Genomic DNA, 21,941 nt, shown 5'->3' with positions numbered 1-21,941 from the left:
CATAAAACATTTGATTCTGTGAAACAATAATTATATGATATATATTCATATTATAATGACTATATTTAATAAATACCCTTTGTTTTGCCATTTTATTTTATTGTTAGCATCTGGAATAATTCCAGACCCTGCTGTTATACAATATTCTGCTCCCACAATCTGCTGCAAGTCATACGATAGGCTGTACTATGGGCTATTTAAACCTTCTGTTGTGAGAAGAGATGTGGGAATCAGTCAACCAAAATGTAATCATCTGTCACTCTATCAATCAGTCATGCTTTCAGGAATCAGAATCGCACACTTAAACAAGTACATACTTTGTCATCAATGACATCTGCTGGAAATGAATAACAGACTACAGTATGTTTCACTGAAGACTTTGGAATCCAAATGACTGGCGACTGAGAACTTTATTCCATGACAATATAGCAGACAAGGACGGAAAACACATTTTGTGCACACAGTGGACTGACCTCTTTCCAGTGACGGCCCCTTTCCTTTGGCAGAGTACGGACACGGCGTTGGGACCGGGTCTTCCAGGCTGTATGCTAATGTCCCACAGCGTCGAGTCACTGGGCCGGGCCGAACGGAACACCAGCCCCTTCTTTACCATGGCCCTGCGCGCACGCACACGCACACACACACAGGGCAATTAGCGAACACATTTATTTTTGCAACATACACATGTGGGAGGGGCGGCGGTTACTTGAATAGTCTGTGAATAGTCTGTTTTGTGAATAGATCATCCACAAGCTGTTAGTTGTTAATGACTTGTTAAATATCATCATCAGTACTGCTTCTAAAATGGCAATTGGTGCATTTATATAGCACTTTTATGTTTTATCCAAAGTGCTTTACATAGATTGTGCATTACATTCACACAATAACACACATTCTTTCACCGACGGAGGAGGAAACCATGCAAGGCACCAACCTGCACATCGGGTGCAATTAAGGGTTCAGAGTCTTTAAGGACACTAACTCCGCGGTATCGAACTGGGAACTTCGCATTTCCCATCCGGACGCTCTGCTGCTCTTTTCACCTTACGAAGCAGCCAACGTAAGTTTGAATTTCGATAGATTTTTGGTTGCAGGTTAAGGACAGTCCACACCAATGCAACTCATTGCAACTGCCATTGGGGATAATTTGTGCAAGCAGTTGCAAGGAGTGGTGTGGACTGGCCTGTTAGTGGAGAACTGGACAAATGTCCGACATAATGTAGCCATCCTCCTCTCCCTAGTTTATAAAGGTTATGAGTGTGTGTGTGTGTGTGTGTGTGTGTGTGTGTGTGTGTGTGTGTGTGTGTGTGTGTGTGTCATCTAAAATTTGCAGCAGCATTTTATGAATGATAAATGCTTTAGACATTTTCACATCTTAACCAGGCCAGTGTGTCCTATGGAGACAAACATTAAGTGCTCCTCCATCTCCATCCATCTCTTTTTTAGCCCTTTTATTTTTTTAAATGAAACTTAAAGCAGTGATTCTCAAACATTTCTGTGCCAAGGACCCGATATGTCGATATGTATTTGGCCCCGGACAATCACCTGACATTGTTTTGTGCCAGGGACCCCAAGAAGAAAAGATTTGTTTAAAAAAATGTAAATGACAAAATAGCAGATGTACAAGTTTGTGCTGCAATGGCTTGTGGAGCTTGTGGAGCTGCTATTTTGAATAGCCAACATATAAAAGGGATAAAGTGGTTAAAATGATTGTGACGCTATGTTAACTACTGTTGCTGGGGACCCCCTGGAACCCCCCCCCCCCCCCCCCCCCTTAGTGATAGTGGCTTAGTGATAGTGATATTTTATTAGATATTTTAATGATTAGTGATATTTTATTTTCAACTAAACTGATTCCCGTAATGTAGAGTTAGCAAGGGGAGGTGCAACAGGGGTTGAGGTTGGTGTTAGCAAGGGGAGGTGCAACAGGGGTTGAGGTTGGTGTTAGCAAGGGGAGGTGCAACAGGGGTTGAGGTTGGTGTTAGCAAGGGGAGGTGCAACAGGGGTTGAGGTTGGTGTTAGCAAGGGGAGGTGCAACAGGGGTTGAGGTTGGTGTTAGCAAGGGGAGGTGCAACAGGGGTTGAGGTTGGTGTTAGAAGGAGCAGGTGCCCAGTTGATATATCGTCGTTGTCCAGAGGAAACCTTGTATGACCAAATAATAAATCAAATATATCAATACAAGCTCACAACGTAAGAAAAGAAAGTCTTGTCTAACAAATACTGACTCATTCTCATAAATCTGTTTGGTTGAGACGCCCCCCCCCCCCCCCCCCTCCCCCTTCCCCCACCCCCACCGGGAGAGTTTCAAACACACCGTTTTTTTTCTGGGTCAGTGTACAAGTTGTCACTGACCAACATGCATGTACCCTAGCCTCAACAACACTGACATACATCATCAAACGCCAGCCAGACTGATCAATGATAGTTGTGACAGGATCAAGGACAGGGTCAGTGGCCGGGCGGGTGGGCGGGCGGGCAGACAGAGAGAGAGAGAGAGACAGACAGACAGACAGACAGACAGACAGACAGACAGACAGACAGACAGACAGACAGACAGACAGACAGACAGACAGACAGACAGACAGACAGACAGACAGACAGACAGACAGACAGACAGACAGACAGACAGACAGACAGACAGACAGACAGACAGACAGACAGACAGACAGGCAGACAGACAGACACTCACACCAGCAGGCCAGTTATGATCATACTAAGATCAACAAATGTCTTTTCTGACTCAAAACACAAAAGTATTTTGAATACAATGTATGGAAATTGTGAGTACAATTTTCATACATACGGAGAACATTCCAATAGAGGGTATGCAACTATGCAAATGCATAAAAGTGTCAAATCGGAGTGGCAAAGTGAGTTTAACGTTGTTTAATGCAATCAGATATGACTTTCCTGTTTGGATGTATGGGCTGTCAAGGCCAGAAAGCACATTTTTGCCACTCAGTAGGCGTTCCCGACATCAGAGTATGATGCCACAGTATACCCTATATTCAACCGCACGCGTGCAACACACACAACACACACACACACACACACACACACACACACACACACACACACACACACAGGCTTCAACAGTAAACGTCAGTCGCCCCGAGATCGACAATGTCCCAAAGGGTTAACCCTCGAGTCATTTTCAATCAGGCCCACAGATTATCTGGCCTAACCGAGATTGGTCTCCATCTTGGGCCCAAGAGTGAAGTGGAGCAGGGATTTCTCCCAGGAAGAATCAATCGCTTAGCCAGGCTGCTTGGAGCCAGGCTATAGTTGGGACTTAACCGCTGGACTCTGGCTTTGCCAAATCTCATTCCAGCTTTGGCAGTGGGACAGAAGCAGGAGGAGTAAAGTAATGGACAGGTTATGCGTGGCTCCAGCAGCGGGGTCACTAGTCTGTTAGTCTGTCTACCGATAAGTCTACTGTATTTATATCAATCCCCTAAAAACAACATACGGTAGCTGTCAGCATCACTGTGTGTGTGTGTGTGTGTGTGTGTATGTATGTATGAGTGTGCTTGCACGTGTGCACGCACGCATGCATGCATGCGTGCGTGCGCGTAGAGTACATTGGCAAAACCGGTCCTTTTTAGAGCACAATGGCAAACTCATTCATTAAACTTGTGTGACCAGGCGGTTGGTGTACAGTATGGTCATTTAAATGCAATGCTTGGCATTCATCAATCTGTCGCCATGGTTGTCAGTGAATCACAACCATAAAGTTCAGTCAATATAATATATGTATGTATGTTGTGCAAGGTCCAGGTTGTTTGTCTAATTTAAAATGTCATTGATGGCTGGAAGTGAGTGGAAGTGGCCGTTTTCACTCAAATGTTAGGAAGATGTTCGCTGTGACATCACTACATCGGTGAATAATGAAGGAGATTAATGTAGCATTTAGTGACGACTGGAAACCACCCCCACATGATAGCCTTACCGCATAAAATGGAAAAAATGGTAAATGGTGCATTTATATAGCGCCTTTATCCAAGGCGCTTTACATAGATTGTGCATTACAATCACCCATTCACTCACACATTCACACACCGATGGCAGAGGAAACCATGCAAGGCACCAACCTGCACATCAGGAGCAATTAGGGGTTCAGTGTCTTGCTCTAGGACACTTTGACACCGACTCTGGGGGAGCCCACAGGGTTCGAACTGGGAACCTTTCGGTTACCATCCGGCCACTCTACCCCTGAGCCACCGCCTGCCTGTAATGATCTAAAGTATAATAAAAGAAAGGGTACTCAGTTTATGACATCTGCATCGAGAGCAGCAAGTATAGCTACAGTACTTCTTGTGTTTTGGCATGGTAGCCGCCTTTGTAATAAGTTCATTTTCACCCAGTCAGGCATCTGTTATACTGTAGTTATTTGCAGCCTTGCACCATTAAATGCATGCATTATTTATCAAGGCGAATATCCAGAGGACCTTGTTCCTAAAGGTAATGGGATGTTAAGATATGAATACTGGGCGAATAATTTGCCAATTATTTCCCCGTCTGTGGAACGGCGCACTTCATAACGTTGCCAGTAACAGCGAAGTTGACGTACACGGCCAGTAGACAGGATATACCGTAGCGTAGCATGCACAGATTACACTTTACTGTACAGTTGGAGGCCATCGATATTGTCCTTTTCTTTTTGCTGAGGTTTGCGTGATCTGCGCAAAAGGACAGTTAACCCATTTTGGGCGGGAACCCCTTTTGGTGTTTTAAACATTATAGCGCGCCACCGAGTGGCGCGCTACGAGCTTTGTAGGTCTGCTATTTTTGAAAAATCGTGAAAATATTTATTTCAGAAAACTGGAGGATTTAGAAGGATTTTTTTAAATTTTGAGGTCAGGCCTAAATGGGTCAAATGATAAGGGACAATATCGGTGGCACCCAACCGTAGGTAATCTGAATAACTACTGGAAACCCGGGAGGCTACACACGTAAGTCACTTCACCACTCAAGCATTTAACAGCGTGGCCTTGGAATTATGCCCCATATAGCTATTCAAGTGGCCTTAAGTAACCATTTAAATGCATGGAATCTTATCCTTCATGAAGACACTGCATGTATACATCCCAATGATTTCACCTTACCTTTTTTTCAGACCCAAGTGCTTGAAGATTCCTGTGAGTTTCTATATAATGTTTATAAAACGGGTATTTACTCAGGACCCATAGTGACCAAAAGTGGGTCACTATACCCTATGTTTGAGCAGCACCAAGTTAAATTGGTTCACTGAAATATCAGTTTGCCCTCTATATAGATTTCCACCACTAGCCACAGGGCAGACACATGCTGTAGTATTGACCTAGGGAACTTAACGTCAATAATCATCAAAGCCTACGTATATCAACAAGAGTGCTTTTCTGCAGGCAAAATGTGCAACTGTACATTGTGCTTTTAACCACGTGTCCAAATGCAGTTTTGAAAATGGTTTATAGAAATATGTTTGTTTGTTTGCTTGCTTGCTTCAGCTGCTTGTTTGTTGTGGGGCAGGGAGATAATTTGAAGGTCCGACAAATTATGCCTTTCCAATTTCCACACTTTCTCAGATCTTTTGGAGAAAAGAATATTTAATATGACGCTTTATACAAAAAAAATGTATAATGAGGGGCTTGCTCTACAAAAAAAATCATTTTAGATAATAGTTAGAAATATGTATCCAAAAGTGTATCTTTAATGATACTGCATGATCATATGACTAACAAGTATTCTTGAATTTGAAGATTCTGATTCTGTGTTTAGCTTATTTCTGACAAAAACCTGGTTACAGATGGTTTTTGAGCTCTCCTATAAAGTGTAGTATGTGGGGTGAGCTCTCTAATAAGGTGCACTATGCGGGGTGACCATCTATTTGCTATGTTGAGGCACTAGTATCCTGCTTAGAGGAAGAAACACAGGTAGACAATATCAACATATAAAGAAAATTAATTTTGGAAACAGCAACACATCCCTGTTCAGCATTGATTGACTGTCACAGGCCAGAAAAACATGGGATTGATCATTGACCAGGGAATCAGTGGATTGTCAGGCGCTAATGAAGTCTGCCCCCAGTGCTGTGATTCCCTTGCATGTTGCTGCTCTGTGTAAAACATGTGAACCCAGACATTGAACCCGGGAATTGTACTGCTGATGAAACATTACATTTCATTGCAATTATGCTACCTATCCCTTAATATATTACCTGAGTGTGAAGCTCTCCAAGGTAGATGCACTGGACAGGAAAACGTAGAAAGTTGCCACGTCCGTGGCCTTAAGGGGCTTGGAAGAAGTCTGGACCACCACAGCACCCCCTAGCCTCAGCCGGAGAAAGGTGGGGTTCCCCGGTGGACTTCGAAGTAGGTTGACACTCCCGATCCTTCTCAGGGGCGTCCCCGAGTCCACAGGATTTGCTCCTCGTCCCACACGCTGCAGGCTGTCCTGGGGCGTACACTGACCCGTCTGGTCCCTTCTGCTCTGAAAATAAACCTCAACAGGGTTACCCGCCGGTGGCCCTCTTCCTCCTTCAGGCCCTCCTGCTTCCTTGCTGGACCTGCCAGGTGGGCTACCTGAGCTAAACCAAACCGATTCTGGCTTCAGTTGGGCAACGCAGAACCCCCCTGGAGACACCAAGCATGCCCCACGGACCTCCCGCGTTTCCCAGAACGCATACGCCGTCACACAGTAAGCTCCATCCTCAGCCTTGTATTCGCCCTCTTTCACAGAGTTATCCTCACCGTACGACATTCCTCCCTGACTCTTGGCGATGTCCGATTCCGTAGGCATGTGGAAGAGGATTCTGATGACGGGGGCGGACGAACGGACCTGGCGGGCCAGGATGACAGGCAGGATCCTGCGATCGCTTAGAAGGAGGTCCGATGAGATCGGGGCGTCTACAGTCAGGGGGCCATAGGAGGCGTTGACAGCCGGTAACCCACGTCCTGGCCCGGAGATGAAGAAAGTCTGCTTGTGAACCCTATTCAAGCTCATGTTCCCTGGCTGCTCCCCCGGGCTGCCCTGCCACAGATACACATGGTCCATGTTAAGGACCTGGAATCCCACTGCGGGGTAGACTGGGGAGGACGAGGAGGTGGTGGTCCCAATATCATCATACAGACTGACCTGGCCATCAGCACCTAGGAGGGGTGTAAATCATAGACAGAAGTTAGGGTGGAAAACTAATTCCTGCTAGCAGCTATATACACTTTATGCTTCAGTTCAAAGGTTCCCTGACACATGCCAAAAACTCCTGGAACCCTGTTTAGGAATTAGTAGCACATCATTTGGTTTAGTGATTACATACTGCAGCGATTAACAAAAACAAAAACAAAATATTTACCAATTCCCAACTTGCTTTTACAGTACTTGTGCTGTACAGTATTTTCATTATTCCAGAACCAAAAGAAAACACTTCAGAATGATAATGAATTGTTAATTTAATTCATGTGTTGCGTCTATATAAAAGCATTTATTAAATGGCTATATGCGTTGTCCGTACAAAGTATAGCCATTTAAGAGACTCTAGAGGTTCAGCCAGCCCACACATTAGGCCATTTTGTATATGGGATGTAAAAAGCTTTACTTTCCTCTCCACAGAGAGAGAAACCCTGCATTTCAAGCCATGATCAAGTTACTAAGCTGGAGACGATTGCTCTTGTGACTCGACAGTAGACCGCTGACATTCATCACAATCCTTCTCTGTGTTACATATTACAAAGAGAGGCTTAGCAGCTTAACAGTAGTGTATACGGTTGGAGTGTTAAGTGTAAACTAAGGACGGAGGACTATTCATCTCTACTGCATTTAGTGAATACAAAAAAAACATATCTATAGGGCCTAGCCCTCCTAGTTCCACCCTCAACTCGCCTTGTTGTCACCCGGGGTGACCCAGGCTTTTGCGGCCCGGGCACCTTTGCTTTGGAACGCCCTGCCCTTGGCTCTGTAAAGCAGAGGTTCCCAAACGTTTTCATGTCAAGGACCCCCAAAATGATACTCATTAGCCTGCGGACCCCCATTTGGAAAGATATGCCAAGGACCCCCATAAGAGAAGATGTTTACCCTAGCAGTGATTCTCAAACCGTTTAATTTCAAGGACCCCCAGGTTTGACCTGAACTAGGCTATGGTCCCCCATTTAATGGCATTTTTATCTCTGGGACCCCCAGTTTATATTGTAAAATATCAAAGTTAATTTAACTCTGAGAGTGTAGTGTGGTCCATTTGGTTCCATTTGTACACTCTCTGAGTTACAGACCCATAAGGGTCCATTTGGTTCCTAAATATAATTTATCTGGGGACCCCCTGGAACTCTCTCTCAAGGACCCCTGGGGGCCCCCGGACCCCACTTTGGGAACCACTGCTGTAAAGCACTTTGTATGTTTGGAAAGGTGCTATATAAATCAAATTAACGAATGAAATGAATTCATTCATTCATTCATTCATCTCTCTTCTGCTCATTGACACTGATGCTGTCCATGGTGCTGAATGGTGCATATCAGAGAATGAATGCTTTACATGTGTAGCCTACGTACAGAACGTATCATTGTAAAAGGTAGAGACTGCATTTGTAAGCTCAAGTTGTCTAAAAACCAATGTAACTATACACATATTGTGTTGAACTTTAAAGGCTGTAAATCTATAATTGCGGTGTTGAAGTGAGTAATGTAGTTTAGACTCAACCGTCTTGTTTACTAGATGGTTTGGCTGAATACATGTCTTGGATAATTCTAGTTGGAGATGTTTAAATGATGCAGTTTGTCATGTGCGACCTTTTCTACCTATAATCCGTTACATGTCAGAAATGTGTGTTTCCTGGCCATCGATGACAATGCTGTCAGGTGACTTTGCCACACCTTAGCTTCAGCTGAACTTATGCCACTGAAAGAGGACTGGTCAAGAACGCACAATATATGTGGATTTCAATATAGTCTACATTTCTAAATTGTTGTGCTATATTGTGCTTGGCAAATACTTTAAAAATCACACCGTGTTGATTAGGTGATGTAATGGTGGAAAACAAACGGTGCCAACACAAACATTAAATGCCATTAACAATAAAGAGACAATATGACGTAAATTTTCCCTTCATTGTCAATGGCGTTTTTAAGACAAACATTGAACTAAAAACAAACATTAAACCTGTATAGGCTATAGGATGGCTAGTGCCCCTCGGAAATAGGGATGTCAATTCAATTTCGATTCAATGGAGCTTTATTAGCATGAGAAAACATACGTTTTCATTGCCAAAGCAAGTGTCCAAATTTAAAACTGTTGATTCTACCAAAGATCATCAGAGTGGCATTCACATTATGAGCCAGGGATCCAACACATTGTTAACTTCAGACAGTAGGCTACTACAGTATTTTGTTGCACCGTATTTCCGTTCTCTGACAAACTACAGGCTCCATAACTAAGCAATATCAAAAGATAACGCTGCTGACATGCATATTCATACAGTTGTACCGGGCAAGCACAGAGGATAGGCCTACTAGCAGTTATATTAAGAACCCAGCTGCACAGCCAGGCCCCATGCAGCACAGAGGGATACATGAGCCATTCAAAGACACAAAAATATACACTCACTTGCACATTCTCGCACGCACGCACGCACGCACGCACGCACGCACGCACGCACACGCACATGAATCCCTTTGGACTTTTCTAATGCTGTGCTTTAATTTGTGTTTGGTAGAAATTAATATTGTAAACTGAAACAATGTCTTGTTTCGTCCTTAAAGGGGTATTCCACTCATTGTCAACATTTTACTATGTCATTAATATACCTTAGAGCTGAAAATAATTTTAAAAAAAGTCCCCCCATTCTGTGTTTCCTAGAACTGGAGGTCATTAACATGGTTTAACATGGTGAATCACATCTTGATGACATCATCAAGATGTGATTCACCATGTTAATGATTTTTTTCAGACCTCCAGAATGGGGAAAACACAGAATGGGGGGCCTTTTTTTTTATTTATTTTTTCACAGAACAGCTCTAAGGTATATTAATGACATAGTAAAATGTTGAAAATGAGTGGTATTCCCCTTTAATACTGATTAACCAGTAGGCTAGACCAAACAAGAGTCAAATAGCAACAGAAGAGCACAACCTGAACCCACAAATGAAACCCTTTAAACAAGGGAAACAAACTATAGCTTTCTGACTGTATAAAATATATTGCCAAGAAACATTGATCATGACAGGCTAATGTTATGTACAAAACAGAAATGTCTATGATTATAATAACTAACTATAGCTGCCACTGGATGCAGCGCTACCTTTGGAAGGAGAAAAAAAGCCCCAAAAACTTGGTCTTTAAGCCTCACCTCTGGTAATAGCAGCGATCACTGCCACTGCGACAACTGGGAATATTCGGCAGAAAGGACTGATGATGATGATGATGGGCATCATCTTGGTGAATTGTGAGGTTCAATTCATGCACAGAGCTCTGTCCAAAACGCACTCAAATGAGTGAGAGAGTCCCTGCCTGAGAGGGGGGGAATGGAAACAAACCATCAGGGCTACATGGTCTCCTGTCCAGCAAAAAAGTAGGGTAAAAGTTATATTAAAAAAACAAACAAAAAATCCCGTCGAAGTGGGCCTTTTCGTGGACTTCTTTATCCTCATAAAGCATCCCCTTTGTTGCATGAAGAATTGTCTGTTTTAAACGAGGTCACTCCCCCTCCGCATATGCTTGCTTTTGAAGTATTTGGAGAAAAGTTAATAGTCCGGCGGTTATAAGAGAAGAGTTATGTATTTCCTCCCGTAGGCTCTGCTGCTGTTGTGTGACAGAACGCTCTCACTACAGAGACACACACACACGGTGCATGAAAGACATGTAGCCTAGTCTGTCTGTAAACAACAAGGGAGGCCGTCCATCTGTCAGATTACACTCTAATCATTAGAGAGAGAGACCCTCCACCACCACGTGCGTAATGCGTTGAGCAGCAGGCAGGCAGCGAGGAGGAAATTAAATGCGCTGCAGGACAGGACAGAACAGGACAGGAGGTCCAGTCAGAGATCGGCGATGTGTCACTCACTGTCATTTCGTTTTGGATTTGCCAAAGGTCATTCTGAACCAACCCTCACCCTAGCTGGGAATTAGTCTAGAGCTATATTATGACGCATATATGGCCTATATTGTATGAAACTGGCCGTGTCACATCGATGTGACATACTGACTGTAGCCTATGGTATGTCGTCACTGCATGGCCATAATATTATATTATTATATGCGCGCTCAATATGCCTTATGTATTTATTTATTTATTTATTTATTTATTTATTTATTTATTTATTTATTTATTTATTTATTTATTTATTTATTTATTTATTTATTTATTTATTTATTTATTTATTTATTTATTTATTTATTTATTTATTTATTTATTTATTTGTTTGTTTGTTTGTTTGTTTGTGTGTTTGTTTGTTTGTTTATGTTTATTTATGTGTTTGTTTGTTTGTTTGTTTGTTTGTTTGTTTGCTTGAGAAATTTTGAATGAATAAAGCATTTTGAACCCATAATGGTAATAAGTATATAGTGCATCTGATATCCTCCATGAGATGTATGCTATAGCATAGCTGATGTGGGGTAGAAGTAGCCTGGCATGGCTATAATATCACTGGCAGATTCGTCTGGTTTCCAGGCTAAGGATAGAACACCTGCTTCCCAAAGCTCTACACAGCAGGGATTCCATGTATGGGAAGAGCAGAAAGTTGGACTTCCACACCAGTTTGAACCCTGGATGGGACATTACATCTATCAGCTTTTTTTTCTTTCTTTTTTTTTTCTCTTTCCTTCTTCTTCTTTTAATCTAACTAATCCATCCATATCAGCTTCCGGCTATAGGGAGCTTAGTCTCCAATGGTCTACATTCCATAGGACTGAGTGGACAGTATTCACTACACATAAACCTCTGTGGTACAGTTGGGTGCCACCGATATTGTCCCTTATCATTTGACCCATTTAGGCCTGACCTCAAAACTTTTAAAAATCCTTTTAAAAAATAGCAGACCTACAAGCTCGTAGCGCGCCACTCGGTGGCGCGCTATGAGCTTGTAGATCTGCTATTTTTCAATAGCTAAATTATAACATAATGTTTAAAACACCAAAAGGGGTTCCCGCCCAAAATGGGTTAACTGTCCTTTTGCGCAGATCACGCAAACCTCAGCAAAAAGAAAAGGACAATATCGATGGCCTCCAACTGTATCTGTCTGGGTGAGTGGGTGACTCAGTTTGTCCTCCGGACCGGATGGTCATGAAAAGGACGCTTTGTAGATCAGCTTTTACAGTATCCAGAATGCTGCAGCTCGCTTGGTCTTCAACCAGCCAAAATTCTCAATTATCATGTCTCCCCATGAGGATTATCCAACAGTCCTGTTGGGCCCAGGCCCAGGGGCCCCTGAGCTAGGGGGGCCCCTGAGCTTGAGTGTCCGCATGACCGCGAAGAGGCTCAAGCTCAGGGCCCCCCCCCCCAAAAAGGGGTAACAGTGAATAACAGTGACACATACGGTCCTTGTCACTGTTATTAACAATGGGCTTATTCATTTGTGTCAATAAAATAACCCCAAAAGTCCTAAACCATCATGATACGGTACATTACTGCAAGTGTTTAAATACCCTCAGTTTGCATTTATTTGGCTTAGTTTTTGGCTGTTTATTATTTTTAAGCAATCCCTTGCTGTAAATTCCGAATATCGCAGGCCTATATGTCATAATTGTAATGCGTACACGTGTGCAGACAGTATGCTAGACCTATCAGCAGCATTTGACACAGTGAACCACCAGCTGCTCCTAGACACCCTAGCGGATCTAGGCATCGGCGGGACAGCACTAAAGTGGTTCTCTTCCTATCTCACCGACCGGACCTACCAGGTCTCCTGGAAAGGTCTGCTATCATCCCCCCGAACCCTCCAAACTGGCGTCGCACAGGGATCTGTACTTGGTCCCCTCCTTTTCTCACTGTACACTAAATCCCTTGGCACTATCATCTCTGCTCACAATATATCCTATCACTGCTATGCCGATGACACACAACTGTTTCTATCCTTCCCCCCCTCTGCCACCCAGGTGGAAGAGCGCATCACTGCATGCCTGGCTGACATCTCACAGTGGATGTCCTCCAACCACCTCAAGCTGAACCCAGACAAGACTGAGCTTCTCTTCTTCCCAGCTAAGTCCTGCCCTATGCGGGAGCTAACTATTTCCGTAGACAACGCCCTGGTAACGTCTGTCCCAACAGCCAGGAACCTTGGTGTAGTCCTGGACAGTCAGCTCTCGTTCAAAACTCACATCACAGCTGTCACTCGATCCTGTAGGTTCACACTCTATAACATACGACGAATTAGACCGTTCCTCACCCAGGAATCAGCCCAGCTCCTAATCCAGACAACAGTCTTGTCAAAACTTGACTATTGTAACTCCCTCCTCACTGGCCTACCGGCATGTGCACTTAAGCCTCTCCAACTGATCCAAAATGCCGCAGCTCGCTTGGTCTTCAACCAGCCAAAATTCTCACATGTCTCCCCCCTGCTCCGCTCCCTGCACTGGCTCCCAGTCGCTGCCCGCACAGAATACAAAACTCTGATGCTGGCATTTAAAGCAACCAAAGGTATGGCTCCCCCATATCTTGCAAGCATGATTGAACCCTACAAACCCTCCCGAGCACTCAGATCAGCCAACGCAGGGAAGCTGGAAGTACCCTCACTAAAAACGCCGGGACAACGCTCCACACGTCCCAAACTCTTCTCCCTTCTGGCCCCAAAACTGTGGAACGCACTTCCCGTTGCAATCAGAACTGCAGCATCACTCCCGATCTTCCGCCGTAGTTTGAAAACCCACCTTTTCAGACTCCACCATGGCCCATAGCACTTACCCTACCCCCTGCAGGGGGGCACTTTTTTAGACTTAGATAGCATTTGAAACAGACTTATAGCATGTCATGTAGACAGCACAATAACAGTACAGCATAGTATAATATATATGTATAGCTTATATGTATAGTGTCAATATATATAGATATGTTCTAGTTACGTTCTTAGCTTACGCATGTTACTTGATAAATTTTTGTTCTTGCTTAATGTAAGTCGCTCTGGATTAAGAGCGTCTGCTAAATGCCTAAATTGTAAATTGTAAATTGTTCACGGTTGCTTACATGATTCTTGATGACTAGTATTTTTATGTATTTTATGCATTACCATGTTTTGTTCTTGCTTACTGTAAATCGCTCTGGATTAAGAGCGTCTGCTAAATGCCCTAAATTGTAAATTGTAATAGTAGGTCTACACAGCAGCACAGTTGGAAACACTGTGTTAAATGACACCTCATCGATAATGAAAAAGATCCTTCTGTGCGACTGAATTGTCTCTTATTTTAGTCATATTATCTGTGAAGGCAAAATCAAATAAGTAAAATACATTATAAAAAAAAATACCTTTATTCTCTGCTACTGCTACTACAGGCCCTTAGGTTCCATTTAACCTCTTGCTCTCACAGTAATTATGTTTTCAGTTTTTTTCTGTCACTTAGGCTTCTCTCACTCTTGGACTGAAATTTCATGCAGAGTGACTACTGAGTGTCAGCATGGGTGTGTAGTCTGAATTGAAATAGGCTAGCACAGTGTCCCGTGGCAATGTGCCGTAGCCTATAGGCTAGCACAGTGTCCCGTGGCAATGTGCCGTAGCCTATAGGCTAGCACAGTGTCCCGTGGCAATGTGCCGTGGCCTATAGGCCTAGTCTGAATTGAAATAGGCTAGCACAGTGTCCCGTGGCAATGTGCCGTAGCCTATAGGCCTAGTCTGAATTGAAATAGGCTAGCACAGTGTCCCGTGGCAATGTGCCGTAGCCTATAGGCCTACTTCCGGGAATGGGGCCGAAGAGGTGATGAGATGATTCTGGCTGTGAGAGAGAGCCAGGGGTATTATTGGTTCATCAATGATGTGTCATCAATTCTGGATCTACAGTACACCAAAGCACCTGAGCGGTGTAAAGTAACTTTTTCCTTGATTCTTTAAACTTCTATACACTACATTTCAGAGGCAAATATACTGTTACTTCTTACTCCACTTAAGTTATAAAAGAATACAATAAAAGGTTAGGGCAACTAGTTATTCCAAAACATACAGTACCCTCTGTTTTATACTGCAGCTATTCAAAATCCAAGTATATTTTCACGCCAATTCTTAACCCTTTTACTCAAGCATAATGTTAAATACAGTGCCTTTAGCCTACTTGTAATAATAATAATAATAATATCTGGGACTTCTATAGCGCTTTTCTAATACCCAAAGACGCTTTACATGTGTGGGGGCCGGGGGGGGGGGGCGAACAAGAGAAAAGGACAACAGAAGGACAACAGAGGGTAGGGGCGGCCACAGAGAAGGCCCTGTCGCCCCAGGTTTTGAGCCTGATCTTCTTGGGGACCACAAGGAGGCCGGCATCGCTGGACCTGAGGGAGCGGGATGGTGCGTGTGGTTCGAGGAGGGCGGAGAGGTAGGGGGGAGCCAGGTTGTGCAGGGACTTGTAGGTGGTGAGAAGTACTTTGAAATCAATTCTGTGTTTGATGGGGAGCCAATGGAGGTCACGGAGGACTGGGGTGATATGGTCTCTGGAGCGGGTGGAGGTGAGCAGGCGGGCAGCAACTCCATATTTCGTACATTGTGGTATGGCTACTTTTATTAAAGTAAAACATCATACTTCTTCCACCACTGAAGGCACCAGGCTAACTGCTGACTATCAGAGTTAGAGTACAGAACACCTACAGGATGTAATGAGCCAGTAAGTCAACACAGTCACACTTGACCTTCTTCTTGTCATAGGCTACTCCCTCCCTGACAGTTCTCTCTGAATTCTGTTCATTCTACCTTTTGCTGATGTTTGATGACCTTTTTTTGCTGGTGTGTGACGTGCGTGCGTGCGTGCGTGCGTGCGTGCGTGCGTGCGTGCGTGCGTGCGTGCGTGCACAAGGACGCCTGCTGTGTCAACATTTTTTGCTTGAAATACTGTAAATCAGCATTGCTGACAGAGAACATGGCTGCCAACATCCAGTACTTACTTCAATGCGTCCTGTTTTTAATGGGAGGTAGAGCTTCACTCACTGCAAAGGTGACAGAATTATACACGCAGCCATTGGCAAATAAACTTTTCTTTCCCCGACGGTAGAAGCTGATTAAAATAAATGCCTGTGCCCTACGGGGACATTTAAGAATCTCTAAATGGCAATAAAACTGCAGAGAACTAATGGAGCTCATAAGAGGTAAAGAGACCGTGTAATTCACTGCGTAGCGCCTGCTGTGCTTACGATACAGTCTTAGCCCTTAAAAGTGTCACCAATCAAGCCAAATTGAGATGTTTTCTTTTCTTCTCATGGCAGGTACCCCATAAAAAAATAGGTGAAGAGATTGTGTACAGTATAGAGGGGGGAAATAAATGGGACAAGTACAGGCCGCTGGGGTACCCCATGCAGTCAATGAAGTAGAGTTTAATTGGTTTAAGCAGTTAGTCTTTTTTGAGTGGTGTAAACCACTCCTACAACTGGCTTTGTTAGTTTGTCTGTCTGTCTGTTCGTACCAAAAAATGAGCATGGTTGCTATGGTCACCCAGTTCACACGGGTGTGATTTCATTACGTCAGACATTACGTCAGACCACAGCTGATCAGTCTATATAAGACCTTACACCACTCAGTTCACACGGGTGTGATTTTTTTTATATCTGATGGTAGCAGAGGCAACAGACTGAGTCTGGGAACGCTTCCAAATCACAGCTGTTTTCTGGACATGAAAACCACTGTTGCTATTAGGTGATGGGATAGTTCTCAGGAAAGAAAAATCACCCAGTTCCAACCAACCCAGGACAGGTTACTCTGACCTGCATCATGCATGGATAAAAAGCTGCCATTAGGTGTGTGAAAGGTTTTATGAGGTTACTTCAGTTGGTTCGTGCTTTCAAAGCCCCATTATTCTGAAAGCCTGCATGGTGTTCTGTTCGCACATGCAGCCATACAGATAGATGCATAATAGAGGAAATAACTGACACTGTCATTTGGCAAAGAGCAGGTGAACGAACGGTATTAAGGCTAATAGAATCCAAGGCGTAAAATGGGTTGCCTTGCCGTCCGTCTTGTGATTTTGCATCACCAATTGATCTAAAGGAATAATTGACCAGGCAGAGAGAAGCATGACCTCTGCAAAATAGCCACACGTGGAAGATTTTATATACTCTGAAGGAAAAGACCAAGCGAGGTATTGATCCATCCTCGATGGTGATGTTAGCATACCACCGCAAGCTTTACTTCCTTTTATCCACAAGGGCAATTACTGCCATCAGTATACCATTGTTTATTCACAGCATCGGCCATATTGTACATAAACATATTTTATTTCACATTTTATCCAGAGGTTCTACACACCTTTAACCGAACTTGCCTGAACACCTTTAACAGTGTTTTGTCAGTAAAACATCATTGCATGGTTAATAATAAGTCACGGATATTTGAATCTTTTTTCTTCATAGATTATTCAAGGTCGGAGATGGACGTTGAAATACAACAATGCTCCATCTTAAGCTTTCTTTTAAACTCTCTTATTCTCCATTAGCTAGATGATTGATGGGATAGACTTTAGTCCCATCCATCAAACCTGCAGGAATAAGGATTAGATGAACCTGACTCCATTTCTTTTTTTCGTTGCTGCAAACGATATAGAGCAGGGGATCTTGTGAATAGATTGGCTAATGCATATATTAGCCAATGTATACAGAAGTGGTTCGACAACACTCAAAGACAATAGGAGCCATATCATGAAAGCATTTAGGTAGCCCTCTGAACTGGTGTTGTCGCAGACTGCTTTCCCCATTTGACCGATCTCCAGGGAGTGCTTGATTCCAGGGCCTCATAAAGCAAGCTTTTATACCTGTGTATAATAATACTCAGTGGTATTGCGGGCCAGCCAGGCGGTTCAACAGCAGCACTCAAAGTGCAAACGCTGTCTGAGAGCTCTCTAGTGGTGCATGCAGGGGGGAAAAAAGCCATGCCCTGTGGACGTCTCCCACTCCAAGCAGTCTCAGACAGAGATTGAATGGTCAAGGCTGCAGGTTTCAGCCTCATGCTCCTCTCGTTTGCTGGTGTCAGCCCAACGTTCCATGTGCTGCTGATGACGAATGAATGTGCTCCTTAACCCGTTTAGACCTGAGACCAGATTCTACAAATGTCTTCTAAATCCTGACAGTTTTCTGAAAAACCCTGTGTTTCTATGTCAGTGGTTCTCAAACATTTTCATGTCAAGGACCCCCAAAATTACATGTATTTGGCCGCCGACCCCCATCTGAAAATATGTTGTTCCAGGGACCTCCCCAGAAGCAAATATTTGAGTTAAAAAACATTCGCTGTGGCCTGGGCCGTGGCTCAGCGGTCCAGGCACCTTGGCTGGTAATCCAGCCTGGCAGTGTGCCGCGGGTTCGACTCCCGATTCCGACGGCCCTTACTGCATGTCACCCCCCCCCCCATCTCTCTCCCCATTTCCTGTCAGCCTACTGTCTGTCCCTCTATAAAACAATAAAAAATAAAGGCAAAAGCCAAAAAAAAAAAGAAAAAAGAAGTTCGCTCTGAAAGAATAAATATTCAAAGATTTCCGCCACAGTTTCGTGATTTTTGAAAAATAGCAGACCTACAAGCTCGTAGCGCGGCACTCGGTGCCGCGCTACGAGCTTGTAGGTCTGCTATTTTTCAATAGCTAAAGCATAACATAATGCTTAAAACACCAAAAGGGGTTCCCGCCCAGGATGAGTTAAAGTGTGGCTGCCGTGCACATCATTGCTCCTTTCCCAGCGGGACGCTCCAACATGAGTTACTGACCAGGTGGAATTTCCTCCCACCAACAATCAGCCTACAGAGAGCAATGACGGTCAGGTCGTTAGAGGCTTAACTCCGAACACCTGCTGCGGAAACGCATTCATGGATGAGTGGATGGATGGACGGACGGACACACTAGGAAGGGTATTCAGTGTGATCAAAGCTTTCTGTGTGCTTCTCTCACCTGTGCTGCTGACTAAGGTATTATGTTTGGAGCCAAGAACACAATAAGGTCATACGAAACTCTCAGAGATGCCCCATGCATGCACCCTCCAAAAACCTTCAAAACCCACCTCTTCACTATCGCTTTCCCAGCTGTCTATTTTACGATGATGTATGAAGTGTGGGTCATGACCGAAAGAATAAGACAGACACACAGGGACAGACAGATGGACGGGTAGAGGCAAAAATAGAATCTCTGCCTCCCAGCATTTCGGCCTGCGATAATATCCATGTTGTTTGCTGTACTTGCCCAATTCCCAAATAAAATCTACCTTTAAGTGTCATCCTCCTCACCGAGAAATATTCAGTCCCATTTGGGATCAACTGTGCTGTGCAGTGTGAAAGTCAAGACACCAATGATGATGCCATTTACATTAAGAGGAAAATGTCATCATAATCATCATCATCATCATCAGCATTCAGTGAAATGGCACTTTCCACTCCAGGAGCCAAACAGTACGGCTAATTTAAGTCTCTAACTGTTTCAAACACAGTCTCCAGGGCTGCCCTTAAACAAAAGGTAGGCTACATGTATTATAACAACCTGTGCCAGTTGGTGGATTTTCTTTTACCAGTATACAGCGCCAGTAGTTAGAACTTTATTTATGTTTAATACTGGTGGCCTCAATGGAAATCCAACCACCAACTGTTGCAGGATTAGCATCATGTCCTACATTGAGTGTCACATACTGTACCATAAGGCTAAAAGACACCCACAGACTTTAAGAGGACAGAATATATATATATTTTTTAAAAGTCACTCTCCAGGAACTTCTAAAGACATGCCGTAATCTAGTGGTATAGGCCAAAACCAACACGCCGCCACCTGTTATGCAAACACCTGGAAGGGTCCCAACAGTAATGCAAACACCTGGAAGGGTCCCAACAGTAATGCAAACACCTGGAAGGGTCCCAACAGTAATGCAAACACCTGGAAGGGTCCAGTAATGCAAACACCTGGAAGGGTCCCAACAGTAATGCAAACACCGGGAAGGGTCCCAACAGTAATGCAAACACCTGGAAGGGTCCCAACAGTAATGTTCAGGGACGTGCACATTGAGAGCTTGTAGATCGGCTATCTTCGGGGCGCAAGCCAGCACTCTTTATCTACTGGAGATGCGGTGTACGACATGGATTCCGAAACAAATTTGTTCAGTGCAAAATGGTGCGTTTCAAGTTCAGGTGACTTTGGAAAAAAGCTATTCTCCTGAATGCTGCCTTCCGGCATGGAATGGAAAGGAAAGGAGGGGCATTTGCATTTCTTCCACCATAGTAAATGCTGCATTCGTGGTCTGGACAGGGCAGTTGTTTTACAGACGGGTAAAGGGGCAGGGGCTGAAGCCCCCTTCGATGTCTAGTATGTGTGCACGTCCCTGGTAATGTTGGGGTTCAGGGTTAAGGTTCAGTTTCAACTGGTACTGTGAGGTATAGAAAAATGCACAGCTGACCCAGCTATCCGCTGGACCTAAATTATATAACCATTAATTTGTTGAGTTGTAGCATGGTCCATATACAGTATGTTGTTGTTTTGTGTTTTTTCTTGCTATTTTAGGTTGTTTTGTACATTAGAAATTGCATTAATGCATTTATCATTGATTATGTTTTTCATGTATGTTTCCGCATTTTAAAATATCTCCATCTGATGTGCATTCAGCTCACACACGTGATTAAAGGACCCTATATAGGCTATGTTTGGACTGTTTGAAAAGAGACTATTTTCCCCTTTATTTTTATTAACTATTAGGCACTGTGAAATATTCATCAGAAAAGCCAGCAGAAGATGGAATGCCCCCTCACATTATGCCCCTCCAGTGGAGACTATAGTGGCAGGTCACAATTGGTAAGAATTTTAAACATCCATCGGCCCTCAGGTGCTCCAGAGACTTCGAGCTTTTTCTGTGGGTCTGGGGGAAAAGTAAGGTGAGGAATAGAGTGTGCAGAGGACAGAAGAGATGGGGAAATGCACAGAAAGTCATTGGAGGAGAGGCGAAGTGGAAAGAGATGGTGGCCAGATAAAAGAAAGAGCAGAAGAGGTGAAGGGGGACAGATTACAGCAGCAGGTAGAGGGGAAGCTGTAGGAGGGAGAATATACCGGAGGTAATGGAACAAACATGCACTGATTTATGAGCCCAATAAATCCCCCCTTTCTTATACCGTACATTTCCCTGCAACAGTTTTCTGTGAATGTATGTGGTTCTGGACAGAAGGACGATATATATATTCAAGGTTTTAACCTCAAAAGGGAACATCCATTAGAAAGTATTATCCATAATACTGCATGTGGTGTCTATAGTATTGTTCAGCTATAGCGGAAAACAGATGGGTCAGTTTTAAATTAAAATTAAAGATTTGATGCTGCGTTCTCCAGGTGTCCCGGCCAGCCAGGTCCAGAGCTCATACTGCACAGTGGTGCAAAAAGTACTCAATTGTTTTACTTAAGTAAAAGTACCAATACTGCAATTTAGAACTACTTCGTTACAAGTAAAAGTACGGAATTGAAAATGTACTTGAGTAAAAGTACAAAAGTATCGGCATCAAAATGTACTTAAAGTACTAAATGTAAAAGTATTCATATAAGTTCAAATACAAAATCTATTGAAAATAGCAGATCTACAAGCTCACAATGCGTCGCAACGCGATGCATTGTGAGCTTGTAGATCGGCTATTTTCAAATGGCCGAAATGTATAGGGTTGAAGTGGTTCATGTATGTTTTCTAATCAAAATTAAAATCGTAAGTAACTATTAACTAAAGTTTTCAAATAATTGTAGTGAAGTAAAAGTACAAATTTTGGCTCCGAGATGTAGTGGAGTAGAAGTCAAAGTACTGGAAATTGGAAGTACAAATACCTCAAAACTGTACTTAAGTACAGTACTTAAGTAAAAG

The 21,941-nt window shown here is 43.6% G+C and overlaps 1 protein-coding gene across 1 annotated transcript in view; it reads right to left on the bottom strand.

Annotated features, from left to right (window-relative positions):
• LOC306939788 (transmembrane protein 132D) overlaps positions 1-10,893 on the bottom strand; it is a 45,791-nt gene extending 34,898 nt beyond the window's left edge. Inside the window, exons 1-3 of the mRNA XM_079524486.1 lie at positions 10,314-10,893; positions 6,197-7,127; positions 474-617 (exon numbers count right to left, since the gene is read on the bottom strand). Coding sequence (XP_079380612.1) covers positions 474-617; positions 6,197-7,127; positions 10,314-10,398 — 1,160 coding nt within the window. The 5' untranslated portion in view covers positions 10,399-10,893. The remainder of the gene's footprint in view (positions 1-473; positions 618-6,196; positions 7,128-10,313) is intronic.
• Positions 10,894-21,941: the final 11,048 nt, after the last annotated feature.

Source organism: Electrona antarctica, assembly GCF_951216825.1.
Source record: "Electrona antarctica genome assembly, chromosome: 16".
Classification (NCBI taxonomy): domain Eukaryota; kingdom Metazoa; phylum Chordata; class Actinopteri; order Myctophiformes; family Myctophidae; genus Electrona; species Electrona antarctica.
This window is presented reverse-complemented; position numbering and strand designations above follow the sequence as displayed.